This window comes from Molothrus ater, chromosome 29, assembly GCF_012460135.2.
Source record: "Molothrus ater isolate BHLD 08-10-18 breed brown headed cowbird chromosome 29, BPBGC_Mater_1.1, whole genome shotgun sequence".
Classification (NCBI taxonomy): Eukaryota; Metazoa; Chordata; class Aves; order Passeriformes; family Icteridae; genus Molothrus; species Molothrus ater.
Window position 1 is genome coordinate 3,509,270 of NC_050506.2, and position 16,169 is coordinate 3,525,438.

A 16,169-nucleotide genomic window follows, 5' to 3' on the forward strand; every position below is an offset into this window, starting at 1 on the left:
TTCCTTCTGCCATGAATCCTGGAAGTGAGGAATGAACCCTGATATGAGAGACAAAATATTGTTTAGTTCTGAGTGTCAAAATTGTAGAAAGACATGAAAGCCAACAATATCATTTGTAACATCCTTTAAAACTGATGCTTCTATTCTTTCAACAATACTAGCAATATAAGATAAATCTATAATTAAATTCAAAAGTTCTGAAAAGAGCTGAAATGCTCTAAACTACTGCAGCCAGTTCAACAATCTGAGGAGAGCCCTCTATTGTTTGAACATCTGACTCCCATGTTTTGGTTGTTTGATTTTGCCATATTATTACTGATTTGTGTGTTTTCCCTGCTCCATCAGTGAGGAGAGTTATAGCACTTAAAGGCTCCCCACTTAGCATGGGTTTTTCTCTAAAACTTAATTTAGCTTGCAACAATTTGTGGCCTGGGTAATGAATAGAACAAACACCTGAATAATTTAGCGATGCAATTTGCAAGTCTGAATTTTGCAAAGCCCAATCAACCCTTTTCACAGGTAAATAAATAAATACAAAATCTTGGCTTGCCATCGTTAGCAATCTCGTTCTGGCTCTAATTATGATTTCAGCTGTCATCTCCATGGTTGTAAAAATTGTTTTTGGAGACCTATAAGGAAGAAAAACCCACTGTGCGATTAACAAAGGATCTTTCTCAGAGGTGTTCCATTGAAAAATGAGACCATAAAGTTGCATTTTTTCTCCTAACACTGCAAGAAATGCAGTGTCTACGGAATTTATTTCTAGCTTTACAAGAAAAGAGTAAGATGTTGGAGTCAACCAAACTAAGGCATAGGGTCAGCTGGACTTCACATCAAACAAACCAAGCCTGATCTTCAAGGTCTGGGAAACATTCATCTAAATCAGGGCAAGCCTCAGATCTCCTCCCAAGAGCCTTTGGAGTAGTTATGCTCATTAGTCCAAGTTCCACTCCCCTATTGGTTACATGTGTTCCATATATAGTATGGTTTCTAGAATGTTCCACCCCCAAGACTATATATTCTTACCTCTTCCTTGTTTGTGGCCCTTGGAGCTTCTCCCTATGTTGTGTTCTGTTCCTAAGCATAGTTCCCATTTTTATTTCTCATTAAAAGTAATTTCCTTGTTGGGCACTCCATTGTTCCCTCTCCTTCTCTCCTATTTTGCACCACGTTCACCCTGAAGTCAGGGGACCCAAAGGTTTGTCACAGCCACCCTCACTGCGACAGGCAGTGCCCGGAGCGCTGTCAGGCAGTGCCGGGATCCCGGCTGTGGTTCTGGTCCCCACAAGTGAGGAATGGCAGCCCCAGGCTCAGACCCAGGCAGAAAGCCAACCAAGGGAGAGCAGAGGGAGGGCACCCTTCCAGTCTCTCTTGGGCGTGGCCGCAAAACAGCCCCTGCTGCTTCTTCCTCCACCTGTGTTTGGGCTGTGCTGGTGGCAGAGCCAGCCAGGTTGTGGTCTGTGTTCCAAAGCCTGTTGGGAGCGGGCATGAAAAGCGCTGTGTGCACAGCACAGAGTCCTGGAAGGTGCTGGCAAGAGCATCCTGCAGGAACAGGGCTCTGGTCCCTGGCCAGGAACAGCCTGGTTTTGGTGCTGTGAGCGCAGGCAGGAGCTGAGGCAGGTGAAGAGGCAGCGGGCAGCTTGTGTTTGTAGAGGACCTGGGGCTGCACGTCTGAACCTGCACCTGGAAACTCACTTGGGGGAATAGGAGCTAGAGCTGGAGTGCCTGTCCTGAAAGGACCTGAAGTCATTCAGCCTTGCCAGCTTTTCTTAAGGGTGTGTTGGTGTTCCCTAGGAAAGCTGCACATTTGGGGAAATGCCTTTGGAGGAAAGGGGCTTGCTTCTCAAGGAAAGAGCTTCCCAGGGAGCTCCCAGTGAGGCAAGTGTGAGTGTCCCCCTCTGGCTCTCTTCTGTGCTCCTTTCAGTCCTTGAGGCCTGTTGAACTTGGCAGAGGGGCAGGGAGAAGGCAGTGAAGTGTAGGTTTGGCATCTGCCTGGACCTGTGGAAACCAACCCAAGCACCTGCAGCAGGGTGTGTTACCCCCTTTGGACAAAGGTGTGAGCAGGAGCATCTCTGTCCAGCCATGAGCCCCAAAGCCCTCTGTGAGAGCTGTGAATTCAAAGGCATTTACACACACACTTTTCACATCTTTCCTGTCTGCTCTGTTTCAACTCTTGGCAATATGCATTTGCCTCCTGCTTGGTGGGAGCTGCTGTGACCCAGGGCAAGCACAGAGCGCGGATGTGTGGGCCAGGGAGCGCGGAGAGTCTTGGCTGATCTTGGTGTGTCCCTGGCCTAGGAAAAGGCCTCCCAAGGTGTCCTGCTCATTGGCTCACCCTGTGCATCTTGGAGAGAACAAGGCAGGGATTTCTGGCAGCTGGGCATCAGCCAGCCTTAAAATGGGGGTGTGAGGTGGAGTGAGCCCAGCTGAGACAGGCTGAGAGCAGCCCAGTGCTCCTTGCTCCTCTCTGCTGAGCCGGGAGCGTTTGTCTGCTTTCGGCATGGCCCTGGCTGTGTGTCAGGGCTGCTGCGTGGACACGAGACAGCCGGTCCTGTCCTGCTGGGTGCCAGCGGTGCCTGGCAGCAGCCCTGCATCCACATCAGGATGCTGGCCAAGAGAGGCCCTGGAAGCTGAGGCAGCTGATTTGAAGCTTTTGCGGATACACACAGGGGATGGCCAGCAGCGTTCCCTCAGGATACAGCAGTGCTGAGGGGTCTCCCCAGAGCTGCCTGATGCCACCCACTTCTTGTGGCAGCAGTGTCTTTCCTGTGGGATGTTCTAGCTCCCCCAAGAGTGAAGAAGGAGCTGGAGAAAGAGCTTGCCAGGCTGCTCTGGATCCTTTCCCAGCAGGCCTGCCAGAGTGGAGAAGTGCGAGCTGAGCGCAGATGTGCCCATGGAAGAGCCATGCATGGGAAGGCTGGCTGGGAAGGATGACCCAGGAACCATAGGCCTGGCAGGCTGGCTTTGCTCCAAGCCAGGGAAGGCCTTGGAGCAGATCCTCCTGAGTGCCATCCCACGGCAGGTGCAGGGAAGCAGGGGCCCTGCTGGAGGCTGGGAAAGCTCTGCGGAGGGACGGGCAGAGCTGGGGGTCCTGGCGGGCTGTTGAGGGCTTCTGTGGGGGTGTTTGGGGGCTGGGCTTTTGGGGAAGGAGTTTTCTGGAGGGTGAGAGGTCTGGGCTTGAATTTGAGTCCCTTTGAAGGCAGCATCTGTGCTTTGGCACAGCTTTGGTTCTGGAGGGCAGAAAAAATATCCGTGACTATTTCTTTTCCTGGTCCTGTTTCTCCTGCAGGGAACAAGAGGGGAGAGCTGTACTTTCTTGGCCACTTAGATATCTGTACTGGGGGAGGATTAGCCCTTTTGCCATCTACTCATTTGTTTGGGTTACTCTTGTAACGCTGAGTGGTCTTTCATTTCTTGAGAGCTTTTATTCCTTTAAGAGAATGAGGAGATGATAATCCCTTCTTGGAAAGCACTTGCCAATCAAAGAATGGCCTTCTTTTTGGCTCTGTGTAGTGTTATGTTTGGTCAAGTGACTTCCAGTGGATGATGTTAAGGCAAAGGAGTTGCTGCTTTGAGATGGGAAGAAACTTCCAAAGCATTCCCATTCTCGTGGCTATTCATTGGAGAAGTTTGCAACTTTTGGAAGTCCTTGAGTTGAGCAATGGGAAGTAAAGCTTTCCTGAAGTGAGGATTCTTAACTGGCTCGAGCCCACAGAGCAGGGCAGCATTTGCTGATGTTTGGAGCCCTTGCAAGAGATCCTGTGAGGCTGCCTTAGACACCTGGGTGCAGGGATTGCTTCCAGCCTGGGCCACTTTGGCCGGGCTGGGGGCGGCCCCAGGGCAGGTGGCAGTGTGTGCAAGGGCCCTGGCTGGCACGCTGCAGCAGAGTCAGCGTTGCATGCAATGGAAGCCGGTGACCAAGGGCCCTTTGTGACACGTGGGAATCAGAAGCCTGCCCGGGTGCTCGGAACAGGCGACGGGACAGAAGGGGACAGAGCGGTGCCGTGAGGAGCCCCCGCACAGCTCGCTCGTTCCCGTCTCAGCCGGAGCTTTTCCGCAGCGTCATTCCCGCAGCTGAGCTCGAGGCCAGCCTGCGGGACTCTGTGACTCGGAGCTTTTCCGAGGCATCTGCCATTCCTGCGGCCAGCGCCATCAAGTCCAGACGGTGGGATTTGGTCACCTGAATGGCTTAGGAGGAGTCTCCTGTCATTGTGGCAGGAGCCCTCAAGACCAGAGTGCAGGACTTGCTGTCCTACAGCCTTCCTGAGGCTTGTCTGTCACTGGTGCCTTGAAGGCACAAGTGCAGTTGTTGACTTGGCGATATCCTGAGGCATCTCTCTTGAAGGCGCCCTCAAGAACAGACTCTGGCATGGCAGCCAGATTGCCCAGCTTGTTGAAAGTGTTCAGGGGGGAAAAAAAGAGAAGCCCTGGAGCCGCCCCAGCACAAGAGCCTGAAGACCCGGAGCAGATCCAGACGCTGCAGGATGGTGAGTAGCAGAGCCGGGCCACAGGGCTGAGGGCTACAGCCAGCTTGGCCCCATGCCATCCCATCCCATGCCCTGGGGACATGCCCATGGACAGGATGGACGAGGGGCAGAGCAGACAGCCCACAGTGGCCGCGCTCCATCGCCTGGGTCATGCCGGGGCTCTCCCTGCCTGGGGAGTGCAGGGCTGGGCTGTGTTCTCCGGCCTCTCCTGCAGCCCCTCAGCTCTGGCTGCGCTCGCTCTTTGCCAGGTGCAGCCCTGGAGAAGACACAAGAGCAGGAAGCCGGCCGTGGCCGCTTGCGCAAAACCCTGAAGGTACCTGCAGTTACCCCCGGCTGGGCTGGGCCTGCTGTCCCTGCTGAGCCCAGCAGCACGCTTGGAGCATGCCACGGAGCATGCCTGGCTTCCCTGCCCTTTATTCTTCTGCAGATGTTTGGGAAATTGCTGCGCATTCGACGACGTAGAAAAGTGGGCCCCACAGCAGCTGAGGGCACAGCCCAGCCTGCCTCGGGGCTGACCGAGCTCCAGGCAGAGCCTGATGTCAACCCAGATTGGGCTGAGCGCTCAGAAGACTCTGAGGCTGCAATGAACGAGGACAGGGCAAAGGCAGACAAGGCAGCAAGTGAGGATGTGGCCGTGACAAACAGCAACACCGCCGAGACTGAAGACATCTCAAATACTGGCAGCAGGCCCACTCTCACTGGCATTCATGCTCCCACTAAGGATCTTTTGGAGGACAGTGCTGCTCCTTCTCAGGAGCAGGTAAGCAGCCTGGGGCCGGGCCTGGAGGCCTGCCAGGATGGTGTGTCCCCTCAAGCCATGGTCCCTGGGCCCCTCAGCCTTTGAGGCCAGCAGAGTGTGGCGGGAAGGGAAGCACTTCTTGGGGGAAGCTGGGCAAGTTGCTCCCTTGGACAGCACTCCAAATCTCCCCCATGCCTCCTCCAGGTGCCGGCCATGGTAAGAAACATCCACCAGACTCTACTGTCCCATGGCACTGTGGATGCCAGGCTGCACAGCCACATTGTGAGGCTGGCTGAACAGCACCCTGCCGACGTGGTGCTGACCCTCCTGCGCTGTGCCCCAACATGTGACAGGTACGGGGCCCACGTGCCTGGAGAGCTCAGGGCTCAGCAGCCTTTAGGGCCCGTGGCCCTGCGCAGCCTGTGCTATGGGGTCTGCCGGACAGGCAGAGAGGTCCAGGAGCCTCGGGCCCCTCTGTTTCCCGAGCCTGCTGCCAATGCTCCCCCCTGCCCCCCAGGGCACCGGGGCTCTTTCACCTGCACTCGCACAGCTGCACAGGGCACGGTACTGTGACTGAGATGCCCCTGACACAGAGATCTGATCCCACAGAGCTGCTGCGAGGATATGGAGGAGCATTGGCTCGTCAGGAGTGACAATGGAGAAAGTGCTGCCAACACTGGTCCGTGTAATGGAGGATTGGCCACTGCACAGCGCATGTGTCTCTGATGGGGACGACAGGGACGTTTTTGCCCTGGCTGTGAGTTTCTGGGCCCATGCTCGCCGCCAGGTGGCCTCTGCAGTAGCTCTCAGTGCTCTCAGTGCCGGAGTCACTGGGCTGAAAGCTGGGCTAGGGGCAGGCTCAGGGGGCACCAGGCCCGCTGCTCCTCCTGCATCTGCCCTTGGGCCCTGCCCCATGGACACCTTGGCACTGAGCGCTGTCTCTGGCTGCTTCTTTTGCAGGCAGCTCTGGTGACTGTGCAGGTGCCCGGGTTGCTCAAGGCCATGATCCCTTATTCTGAGCAACTGTTTCTGGCACTGCTCTTCCATATTGTCATCACTACGCAGCAGCCGCCAGCAGAGGAAGTTGATAGCTTCTGGAGAGCGTGCCAGGAGGAGCAGCGCCTTCCCATCACGCTTAACAGGTGCCAGTCCTCCTGTCCTTGCCATGCCCTTGTGGCCAGCGCCAGCGCTCCTAGTGTGACCTGGGCTTTGCTCTGCACACAGGTTTGCAGTGCAGGCCATGAAGGTTCTGCTCTGCCGACTGCGGTGTGAGCACGTGGTGATGTCTATGGAGCGCAAGTGTGCCTGGGAGACGCTGCTGTGTGCTGACACCCAGCACTATGCCATGGCTCTGCTGGCCAGGTGAGACCCCCTTGTCCCCGCTGTCCCCGGCATTTGTGCCCTGTGCTCCAGGCAGTCCCTGTGCTCATGGGCCACAGAGGCTCGTCACTGAGGGACGGCCAAGGAGGCTGAAAAAGCCTGGGAGAGGAGAGTGCCCAGAAGGGGCCGCCTCCCAGAGCAGCCACATCCCCTGCAGGGATGCTGGGGAAAGACCAGGCCTCTGTGAGTCAGTTCTGGGAGAGGTTTGTCCCCCACCTCAGGCTCTCGGTGCCTTTTTTCCCCCTGCCAGGGAGATGCGTTATGACTTGAGCCCACTGTGTTCCCATGTGGCATATCGCCTTCTCCTGCTGCTCAGCAGTGAAAAGCCAAGCTGGGATCTGCCCTTGCTGGCATTCCTTGTGGAGGTGAGCCTGGTGGCCAGCAGTGCCTGGCTGAGCTGCCTCGCAGCTCTCTGGCCTCTCAGAGCCACAGCTGCCTGGGCCAGTGCCCACGCCCTGTGCTGCTGCCCACGCCCGGCCCTGTGCGGTTCTGGGCTCCTGCTGGATGGTTCCCCTGTCACTGCCCCGTGCCTTTCAGGTCCTCGAGTGCCTGCACTTGAGGAAATGTGCTGGCACTGTTGTGAAGATGATGTCAAGTTGCCTGCATATGGAGTGCAGGGAGCGGCGGCGCCTGGCACTCAGAGGCCTGGTGGTGCTCAGCAGGGAGCCCTGGATGGTGAGAAGGGGGCTGCGGCTGAAGCTGCGCTGTGGAAAGCAGCCCCTTGGGCGTGCAGGGCTTCAGGAGCTGAGGCAGCTGCTCCCAGCTCTCCTGCCTCAGCTGCCCCAGTGCTTTGGCTCAGGCCTTTGGCCTGTGGGCCCTGCAGCAGCAGCAGCAGCAGCAGCAGCAGCAGGGTGGGCTTGCAGTGCCAGGGCGGTGTTGGCGGTGCAGCCGTCCATGGCTTTGCAGCGCAGCCTTGTGTTCCACCCAGGCCAGGAGAATGTGCAGCCTTTCTGAGAGCCTTCTGGAGCTGCTGGGTGAGGCCGATGGAAAGGTGGTCAGCATGTCCATGCATGTGTTGACAAATGTGCTCCAGGCAGACATGCTGGTATCCAGCACCACTGCCCCCAAGCTGGCTGAGGCACTGCTGCTGCTCTTTGACCACGTAAGGCTCTGTGTCCCCAGCTGCGGGCACTGGCTGCTGCCCAGAAACTTTGGCCAGGTGAGCGTGGAGTATTTGGTGTAAAGGCCTGATCCTCTTGCATTCCTCCAGGACAACAGCCATGTGCAAGTGCTCTCCCTTGAGCTCTTCTTCAGGGTCATGGAGTCGGTAGTGGATGAGGGAAAAAAGGCCCTTGCGAAGATTTTGAGCCAAAGCCTCCTTCCACTCTTCTTCCAGTGCCATGATGAGAAGCAGTGTGTGGCAAAGGTGAGGTTTTGTGTGATGCTGGTGGATCTTGGGGAGGGGGCTGGGCTGCCTCCTGCCCTGGCACCTCCAGGAGTGCAGCCTGGTACAGGCCTTGGCACAGGGATGTGGGTCCTGTGCCTTGGCCTGTGGGGCCATCTGTGGGTGTCTGGTGCCCTGCAGGCCTCTTGGGAAACGCTGCTTGGTGTGGCCAAGTTCCTGAAGAGGAGGAAGCTGAAGCAGCTGGTGAAGAAGGGGCAGCTGTCAAAGTTCAGCGAGGTGCTGGTAAGGAGGGCCTGGAAGCCCCAGGCTGAGGCTGGAGAAGGCCCCTGAGGGCGGTGCTCAGGGTGCGGGGCTGGCAGCTGTGCCCCTGGCCGCTGCTGCAGGCAGAGGCCGCGCGGGCTCTTCTCCAGGCTCCCGTGGGCCCGAGGCGGGTGCCCATGGAGCCCCGGCCCGGCGGGGCTGTGGGGCGGCACGGCGGCTCCCCAGGCAGCAGCCGTCCCTCTGCCCCCTCCCCTCGGGAGCCCTTGGCCGGCGGCTGCTGTGGCCGCGCCTCAGGGCTGTGCGGGCAGGGGAGGCCAGGGCTGGGCGCAGGCAGCGCCCGGCCCAGGGGCTGAGCCCGCGCCAACGCTTCCCTCCTGCCGCTCTCTGCAGCTGGCAGAGGACAGGAGCCGAGCGGCCGAGCACCTGCGCGGGGCCCTGCGCTACCTGCAGAGCCCACAGGAGCCCCTGCGAGAGGTGGCCGTCAGGATCATCGGTGAGTCCCGAGCCCGGGCTCCCTCCCCGGGCCGCCGCAGCTTGGCCCCGGCCCCGCCTGCTGCCCCGGCAGCGCCGGCCGGGCCCGGCGCCCTGGAGCCCCGGCCTGGCTGGGCGCTGCTGCCGCCCTCTGGCAGTCGCGCCCTGGGGCGGCAGCGTGCGGCAAGGGCGCGGGCTGAGCCCTGCCGGGCCAGCAGCCCGTGTGGCCGCGGCGCCGGCAGCGGCGCTGGCAGGGAGCTGCGCCGCTGGGGCCGTGACAGGCTCTGTTTTGGCAGGGATGGCCGGGACGGTCATGAGGGGCCGCAAGGAAGAGCTCCAGCTCCTCAGTGAGGGTGAGTGCGGGCAGCGGGCTGACAGCGGGGGCTGCCGCTGGGGGAACTGCAAATCCTGCCCTGGCTGCGGCAGGCTTCGCTCCCTGTGTGGACAAGCACAGAGAGATCTCAGGGAGACGCGCAGGGGAGATTGGTGGCCAGCACCTTCTAACCCATCCCCTTGTCTCCTGCTGCCTCCTGTCCATGGCCAGAGTTAGGAGCTATGGCCCTGGCAGGAAGGCCTCCTTGGCTACGTGCAGATCCAGGCTCTGACCGTGGCTCTGCTCATCTCTCTTGCAGCCCTTCAAGGCCTGAGAAGAGATGACAGCCCTTCCCAAATGAACATAGCGCTTCAGCAGAGAATCATGGAGAGATCTGCAGAACTCCGTTTATCTGGTGGCTCAGAAGAACCATTGCTGCTAAAAGGCCTAAAGACACCATGGAAGAGGAGATCACCTGGAGAGACCAGAAGAGACCAGGAGAGACCAGCTGGAGCTTCAGGCACAGCTGATGATTGGCACAGCTGAGCCTGTGGGAAGTTGCCATAGCTCCTGCCTTCTCCCTGCCTGTTGACAACTGTGTGCCTCCCCAGCCCGGAGACCCTGCCCGTCCCCTTTCTTCCCTCACCACTCCTCCCTTTGCTTGGCCTTCCGTGAATAAACAGTTTGGCTTCTTCTCTTTGCCCACATGCCTGTGGAGGTGAAGCAAATCCAGGGCCCTGGGTCACACAGGCCCCTGCTGCCGTTCTCTGCCACGCCGTGTTTTGTGCACAGAGCCAGAGGAACAAGGGCAGGCCAGGCTGGAAAGGTCCCTGTGCTGAAGGTGCAGTTGCAGAGCACTGTGCGGTTCCAGATCTTGCTGAGCACACTGGAGGCCAGCAGTGGCACAAGGAGCCTGTGTGTCAGGACCAAAGTGGTGTCTAAGGCCCTGCCATATTTGGTCCGCTGTTGTGCGTGTCAACAAGATAATGAAGAACAGACAATGAAGGAAACCTTATGGTTTAACTGGTGGGAATTTGACCCTTGAGGGAAACAATGGACTGGTCAATGGATGGGAAGCTGTGCCACAATGGCGCTGTGGTTGGCATGGAGGGGGTATCACAAGTCATTGCAGCCTCATCTCACTCACTGGCCAAGTGTGAGATTACGTTGTAACTGGAAAAGCTCCATTCCAGAGGAGGAGATGACAGGCCTGGCCATGGCACAGGCACTGAATCATCCCCAACACACGCAAAAACCTTCCCGGCAATAAAGGAAGCTCTTGTTGGGCAGAGCTGGGGGCATCTGACCCCCAAATGGTATCAAATACTGCCTTGTGTAGCCCAAAAGCCCTGTGAGAGGCAGCGGAGCCCTGTGTTTGTGCACAGGGATGCTTTAGGAGCACGGCTGAACTTCAGTAACTCCAGGTATAATTACAACACCTCCTTAAGAGTCTGAGCTCCCAGAGCGGAACAGGTGCATTGGCCCAACCAGCTGCAGTTTTGCCCCATTTTGCCCTCCCAAGGCATCGCTTCCAGCCCAGGCTCTCCCTGTGCTCCAGGTGCAGCTGCAGAGCCCTTGGGGCTGTGGCTCTGCTCTCCTCCTCCTCCTCCTCCTCCTCCTCCCCCACCCCCGTGAATACTGTGTGGGGATCAGCAGTGGCCCAGGAAGAGCAGGAACTCCAAACGTGCTCTGGAGCCCCCGGACGAGCTCTGGCAGAGTCAGCACCGAGCACCAGCTTTCCTCAACATCGCAGGGCAATTCAACATTCCCAGAGCTGCTGTACGAGGGCTGGAAAAGGAAAGAGGAGTGAAAGGATGAGGGTTGGCAGGAATTGTGGCACAAAGCCACCAGAGATGCTGCTGTGGACCCGAGACCTGCCTGGAGTCAGGCGCCGCCTTCCTCCCATTCGGGATCATGGAGAGCGGTCGCGGGTGTTGTGCAGGGCGTGTGCCTGGCCCCGGGACACTGCTACGCTGCCAGTGGGCACTGGGATCCAACCTGCTGCCTTGGCGGCTTCTGCCCGCTGCCGCTGGTGGTGCCGGGACCGATTGGTGGCCGTGAGTTTGCAAAAGGAGCGATTTCCCCTCCTCCCTCCCGGCCGAGGCCGCCATGGCCCCTGAGGGGATGGAGCTGGAGCGGGGCGCCCCCTGCTGGCCGGGAGTGCTCCCTGAAGCGCCCCCTGCTGGCCGCGGTTATAACTGCCACAAAAACCAACAGCGCTGAGCGGGGGGGAAAGTTCTGCGTTTGTGTTGTTTGTTCCCTTCTGCTTTATAAATTTCCTAGTAAAGAGCCCTATTACTTTTCTTACACTTTTGCCTGGAAGCATCATCATTTTTGAAATTAAAAAACATTTTAGACATGTGTCTTCTTTCGATTCCAGGAATGTTCCCCCTTTCCATGGCACATATTTCTCATTTAAATGAGTTGCCAACTCCTGGGTTCCAGCGTGGATGAGACAGACACCCCAAGAGCAGACACTGTCAGGGAGTTGGCCACCTCATGCTCTGCCTTTTGAGCCATTAGGGCCACCAAGGGCCCTCTCCCCAGCTGGCACTTCTGGTCATGTGGACACTCAGGAGCTGGCTTTGGCAGAGTGTCATGCTGTCCCCAGTGTGCCAAGGCTGACAGACTGATTGACAGACGGTGCCCTGTCTCACAAAAAGCAAGGCCTGACCCACCCCTGCCACACACAGGTGTTCCAAAATGTCTCCTGACATCAAACTTTTACTGTCTCTGACACCCCACCCTGTACCATGGCCTGATCCTGACTGCCCTGGGACAGGGGGAGGCTCTGGAACCCCCCAGGGCCTTTGTGACCTCCTCGTGTGGGGAACACAGCAGAGGAGGGGTTTTGGGACAGGGGAGAAGAGAATCCAGAGCCTCCTGAAGGCCACTTCAGAACAAGGAAGGTCCAGGGCTCTGCAAGATTCCTCTTGTGGAGAAAACGTGCTGGGGCAATCATCTGGGATTTGCCTCTATTTTGGGGGCTTTCCCAGGAAATCATTCGTTTTCTGATCCTTTGGACTCTGAACCTTGTCGCTGTTGCTGTTGGTTTTATTCTCTCTCATTGCTGTTTCAGGATTTTGTTCATCTTTTAGCTCTTTTGGGATCTTTGTGCCTCCATGGGGTGCAGGAGGGGCAGTTTTTAGTGGCAGCACAGACACGAGTGGGTGCCCATGGGTGGGGACCCCCAGTGCCCCCAGTTCCCCCCAGTGTCACAGCACATTCCCGTAGATGTCACCGGGTTCCCGCGGTCGCCCCTGGGGTCCCCGCAGCTCCGCGTTGGTCACCTGGGGATCCTGGAGGGTGGTGGCACGGGGGGACGCTGCGAGAGACACGGGCTGTGGGATCTGGGTGGGGTGACACTGGTGGGTGACGTGTCCCTCTGCGTGTGTCCCCCCCGTACTCACCCCCTGCCCTCTTGGTGACCACGACGTGGGTGTACAGCACCTCCCCCTCCTCTGGGGGGGCCGGGGGATCTGGGGGGGCCCTGAGGGAATAAAGGGGATGTGGGGGAGGGAATGGGAGATCTTGGGGGGTTCGGGTAAAAGGGGAGAGTGTGGTTTGAGCTCCCCACTCACCTTTCCTGGTGCTTCCTGGCAGCTGCAAAAGAAAGAGAGGAGGAGTCACTGTGGGGTCCCAGGGCCCTGACCCCTGTCAGGATTGCTGAACCCCCATGGGATGCCCAAGCATCCCTGAAACCCCCCAGAATCTGTGAACCTCTCCAGTGGCCGCAACCAAGTCAGCCTCAAACACCCAAACGCAGCTGGGACAAAGACCACCCAAACACCCCCAGGACCCCCGTGAAGAACCCCCAACATCCCTGCAGGACCATCCAGCAACTGCCCAAACCCTACAGGACTCCCAGCCAAAGTCACATTTCTGGGGCTGTGGGTGTCGCCCTATCGCTCCTGAAGTATGTGGGCCTCTACAGCTCCCTGGGACCCCCGTCCCCGTTGTCACCCACCCACACAGTGCCACCGGTGCCAGGCCACAATGACACCCACGAGCAGAGCAGGAACAAAAGGGCCCCACTGACCCCTGTAGCTACTGCAAGAAACAGAGGGGGACACATCAGGGTCACCCATCACCCTCGGGGTCTTGCATCCCCGAGTAACCCTGTGTGACTCCACCTGTGACCCTGTGTTTCTCTGTGTCCCACGCTGTCGCCTCCAGGGCCAGCTCAGGGCTGAGTGCCCGGAACACGCGGTGCTCGTCCTGTCCCAGCTGGTTGGTGGCCATGCACTGGTAGGTGCCCAAATGTCCCACATCGAGGGCCCTGAGCTCCAGGAGGGGACCCTGGGCCACCTCCTGCCCGTTGTGCAGCCAGGTGAAGGTGACAGGGGCTGAGCCCACCTGCACTGAGCAGCGCAGGGTCACTGGGTCACCTGCATGCACCTGGTGTGATGGGGGACTGGGGATGATGGTGGCATTGGCCACAGGCACTGTGGGGACATAAAGAAGGCTGGCACTGGGTGAGGTGGGATGGGGGTGCTGCGGTTAGGGTCACCCCCAGCCCGAGGGTCCCACTCACCCAGGACGGTGACATTCAGGGGGTCACTCTCGGCCACGCTGTCCCCATTGCTGACCCGGCACCGGTACTGGCCATTGTCTTTGTCCTCAACGTGGTGCAGCTCCAGGTGGGGGCTGGTGCCCAGCAGTGCCCCTGAGCCCTCCCGGTGCCAGGAGAAGGACAGGGGACCTGTCCCTGTGGCCACCACGCAGCTCAGCACCAGGCGGTCCCTGAGTGCCACCTGTCCCCTGGGGGGCTGTGCTGACAGGGACACCCCCGAGAGCGGGACGCCTGTGGGAGGGGGTGACAGAAGGGGACAGTGAGGGACCTGGGGCAAAAGGGAGGGGAAGAGGGATCCCAGTGAGGGAGAGGGGGCGAAGAGACTGGGGGGTCTTGAAAGGGACTCCGAGGAAGGATGGGGGGTCAGGGAAGGGACACCTGGTGATGGAGGGGGCTGACACCAGGGAGGGTACAGGGACCCAAGGGAGGGGATGGTGAGACCTGGGGAATGTGATGGGACTTCAGAGAGGGGTGAGGGGACCTAGGGAGGGGTGAAGGGACCTAGTGAGGGATGGGGTCTCCTGGCACTGATGGAGGTCCCCAGAAAGTGATGGGGGACCCAAGCAGACTGTGAGGGCTCCCCATGCCCATCCCTGCACTCACTGTGCACCGTGACATGGAGCCGGGCTCTGCTCTTCTGCACGACCCCCCCTTGGAATGCACCTGGCAGCTGTAATTCCCCAAGTGGGAGACCCCCAGGGCGGGCACCAGCAGCTGCGGGGACCCCTGCAGGCCCCCCACCACCTGCCCGTCCTGGTAGAACACGTGCAGGAGGGGGGCTCGGGGCTGCAGGGGGCTGGGGGTGCTGAGGCAGCTGAGAGTCAGGGGGGACCCCTCGGTGGGCTTGGGGGGACCCTCACGCACCAGCACCGAGAAGAGCTCAGGGAAGGAGAGGGGAGGTGAGAACTGTGACTCTGAGTCTGCTGGGAAGGGGCTTGGGAGGTGTCAGGAGATCAGAATTCCAACTGTGGGGGTGCTCACTGTGCACTGTCACTGTCACTGCTGCTGACTGTGAAAGAAAGGGCCTCACCAAGCCACTGCATCTGTAGTGACCGCTGTGGTGCAGCTGCAGAGGGGACAGGGACAGCTCGGTTCCCCTGAGGGACTCCCACAGATCCTTCTCCTCCTGGTAAAATCGCACCCTGGTGACCGGGTTGTCCTGCCGGCCCCGGCAGCGCAGGGTCACTGTGTCCCCCTCCAGCAGTGCCCGTGCTGGCACCTGCAGCACCAGCTCATCTGAGGGACAGGAGGGTCCCATCTCAGTGAGAGGCTTGAGACAGGGGCAAGGAGGGTCCCCATGGCACTGGGGACATGTGGGTGCACTGGGATGAACTGGGATGTTCCTGTGTGCAGGGCACCACACAAGGGGTGTGAGGCCACCCACAGAGTGGAGCCCACCCAGATCTATCAGCGGCCACCCAGATGATTTAAGATCCCCACTCACCATCTAAGACCCTAACGGGGGGGCTGTGCCCACTGCCAGGTCTGTCACACGTGTAGGTGCCACTCTCAGTGACACTCAGGTGGTCGAGTCCCTGCTCCCCCCAGCGCTGCCCATCCTTGTACCAAGTTTGGCACCGGCAGTCCCCGAGCCCTGGCAGGTCAGTGTCACCCAGTCCCACAGCACCACCGGCCTCCAGGGGGGCTCCACCAGGAGCTGGGTGGTCTGGGCACCTGTGGGTGACAGGGGACACCAGCCTGCCAGGGCCAGTGTGGGGATGGGGACAGCGGGGTGGGGCCATGGCATCCCCTGAGGACTCACCAGCGAGGCCGAGGGTCTGGGCTGGAAGGGAGAAGGGACAGGGCTGGGTGGGGGTGGCACCGTGGGGACAGAGGCACCGAGGGCACAGGGTGTGGGAGATGTCCCCAAACTGTCCCATAGGGGACAGCAGTACATTCCTGTCCCCCTTCCTCTATCCCCACATCCACCCCATGGCTCTGGTGACCTCATGCTCTGGCTCTGCTTGCATTGGAGACCTCAGGGGACCCCACAGCCCCCCTGTGCCCCCTCCCCTCCCCATCCCTGGGGTGTCAGGCCCGTGCCCGGGGCACTCACCCCACAGGAGCAGCGCCACCTTCCTGGCCATCCCGGTGTCCCCAGCCATGTGCACTGGCTGTCACTCGCTGCTGTGGCCACCGCTCCCCTGGCTGGTGGCTCTTGGGATGAAGGGGAAGGAAGCGAGGTCACGTCCATCCCCATGTGTAGGTGGCCCTTGGTGGGGGCAGGGTGGCCACAAACTGGGGACAGGCTGGGGACAAGGCTGGGTGGGACAAGGTGGGACATGGAGTTCCCAGGAGGGGGGGGGGCTCAATGGGTTTGGGGATCCAGGACTGGGTGTGCAGGAGAATGGGGGGTCCCAGGGATGGGGTCCCTGAGCAATGGGGGTCCTGAAGAGGGGGAGTCACCTAGGATTGGGGTGGGGGGCATGGAAATATGGATCCCAGGGCTGGGGAGACTCAGGGAGAGGAATCGTGATGGAACGTGGGGTCCAGGAATTTGGAGTCATGGGATGGGGGTTCTTTGGATGTGGATGATGGGGGAATGGGGGAGCTGAGAGGATGAAGGTCCTGGGGGATGGGAGATTTCAGGGCTTGGAATG

The 16,169-nt window shown here is 59.4% G+C and overlaps 1 protein-coding gene across 1 annotated transcript; it reads right to left on the reverse strand.

Annotated features, from left to right (window-relative positions):
• Window positions 1-12,211: 12,211 nt before the first annotated feature.
• Window positions 12,212-15,656, reverse strand: LOC129046970 (Fc receptor-like protein 4). The gene is given in 11 exon segments (XM_054517601.1): window positions 12,212-12,321; window positions 12,407-12,486; window positions 12,578-12,599; window positions 13,036-13,046; window positions 13,159-13,441; window positions 13,531-13,800; window positions 14,551-14,805; window positions 15,014-15,142; window positions 15,145-15,243; window positions 15,332-15,352; window positions 15,626-15,656. Coding segments are annotated over 11 exon segments (1,311 nt in total).
• Window positions 15,657-16,169: the final 513 nt, after the last annotated feature.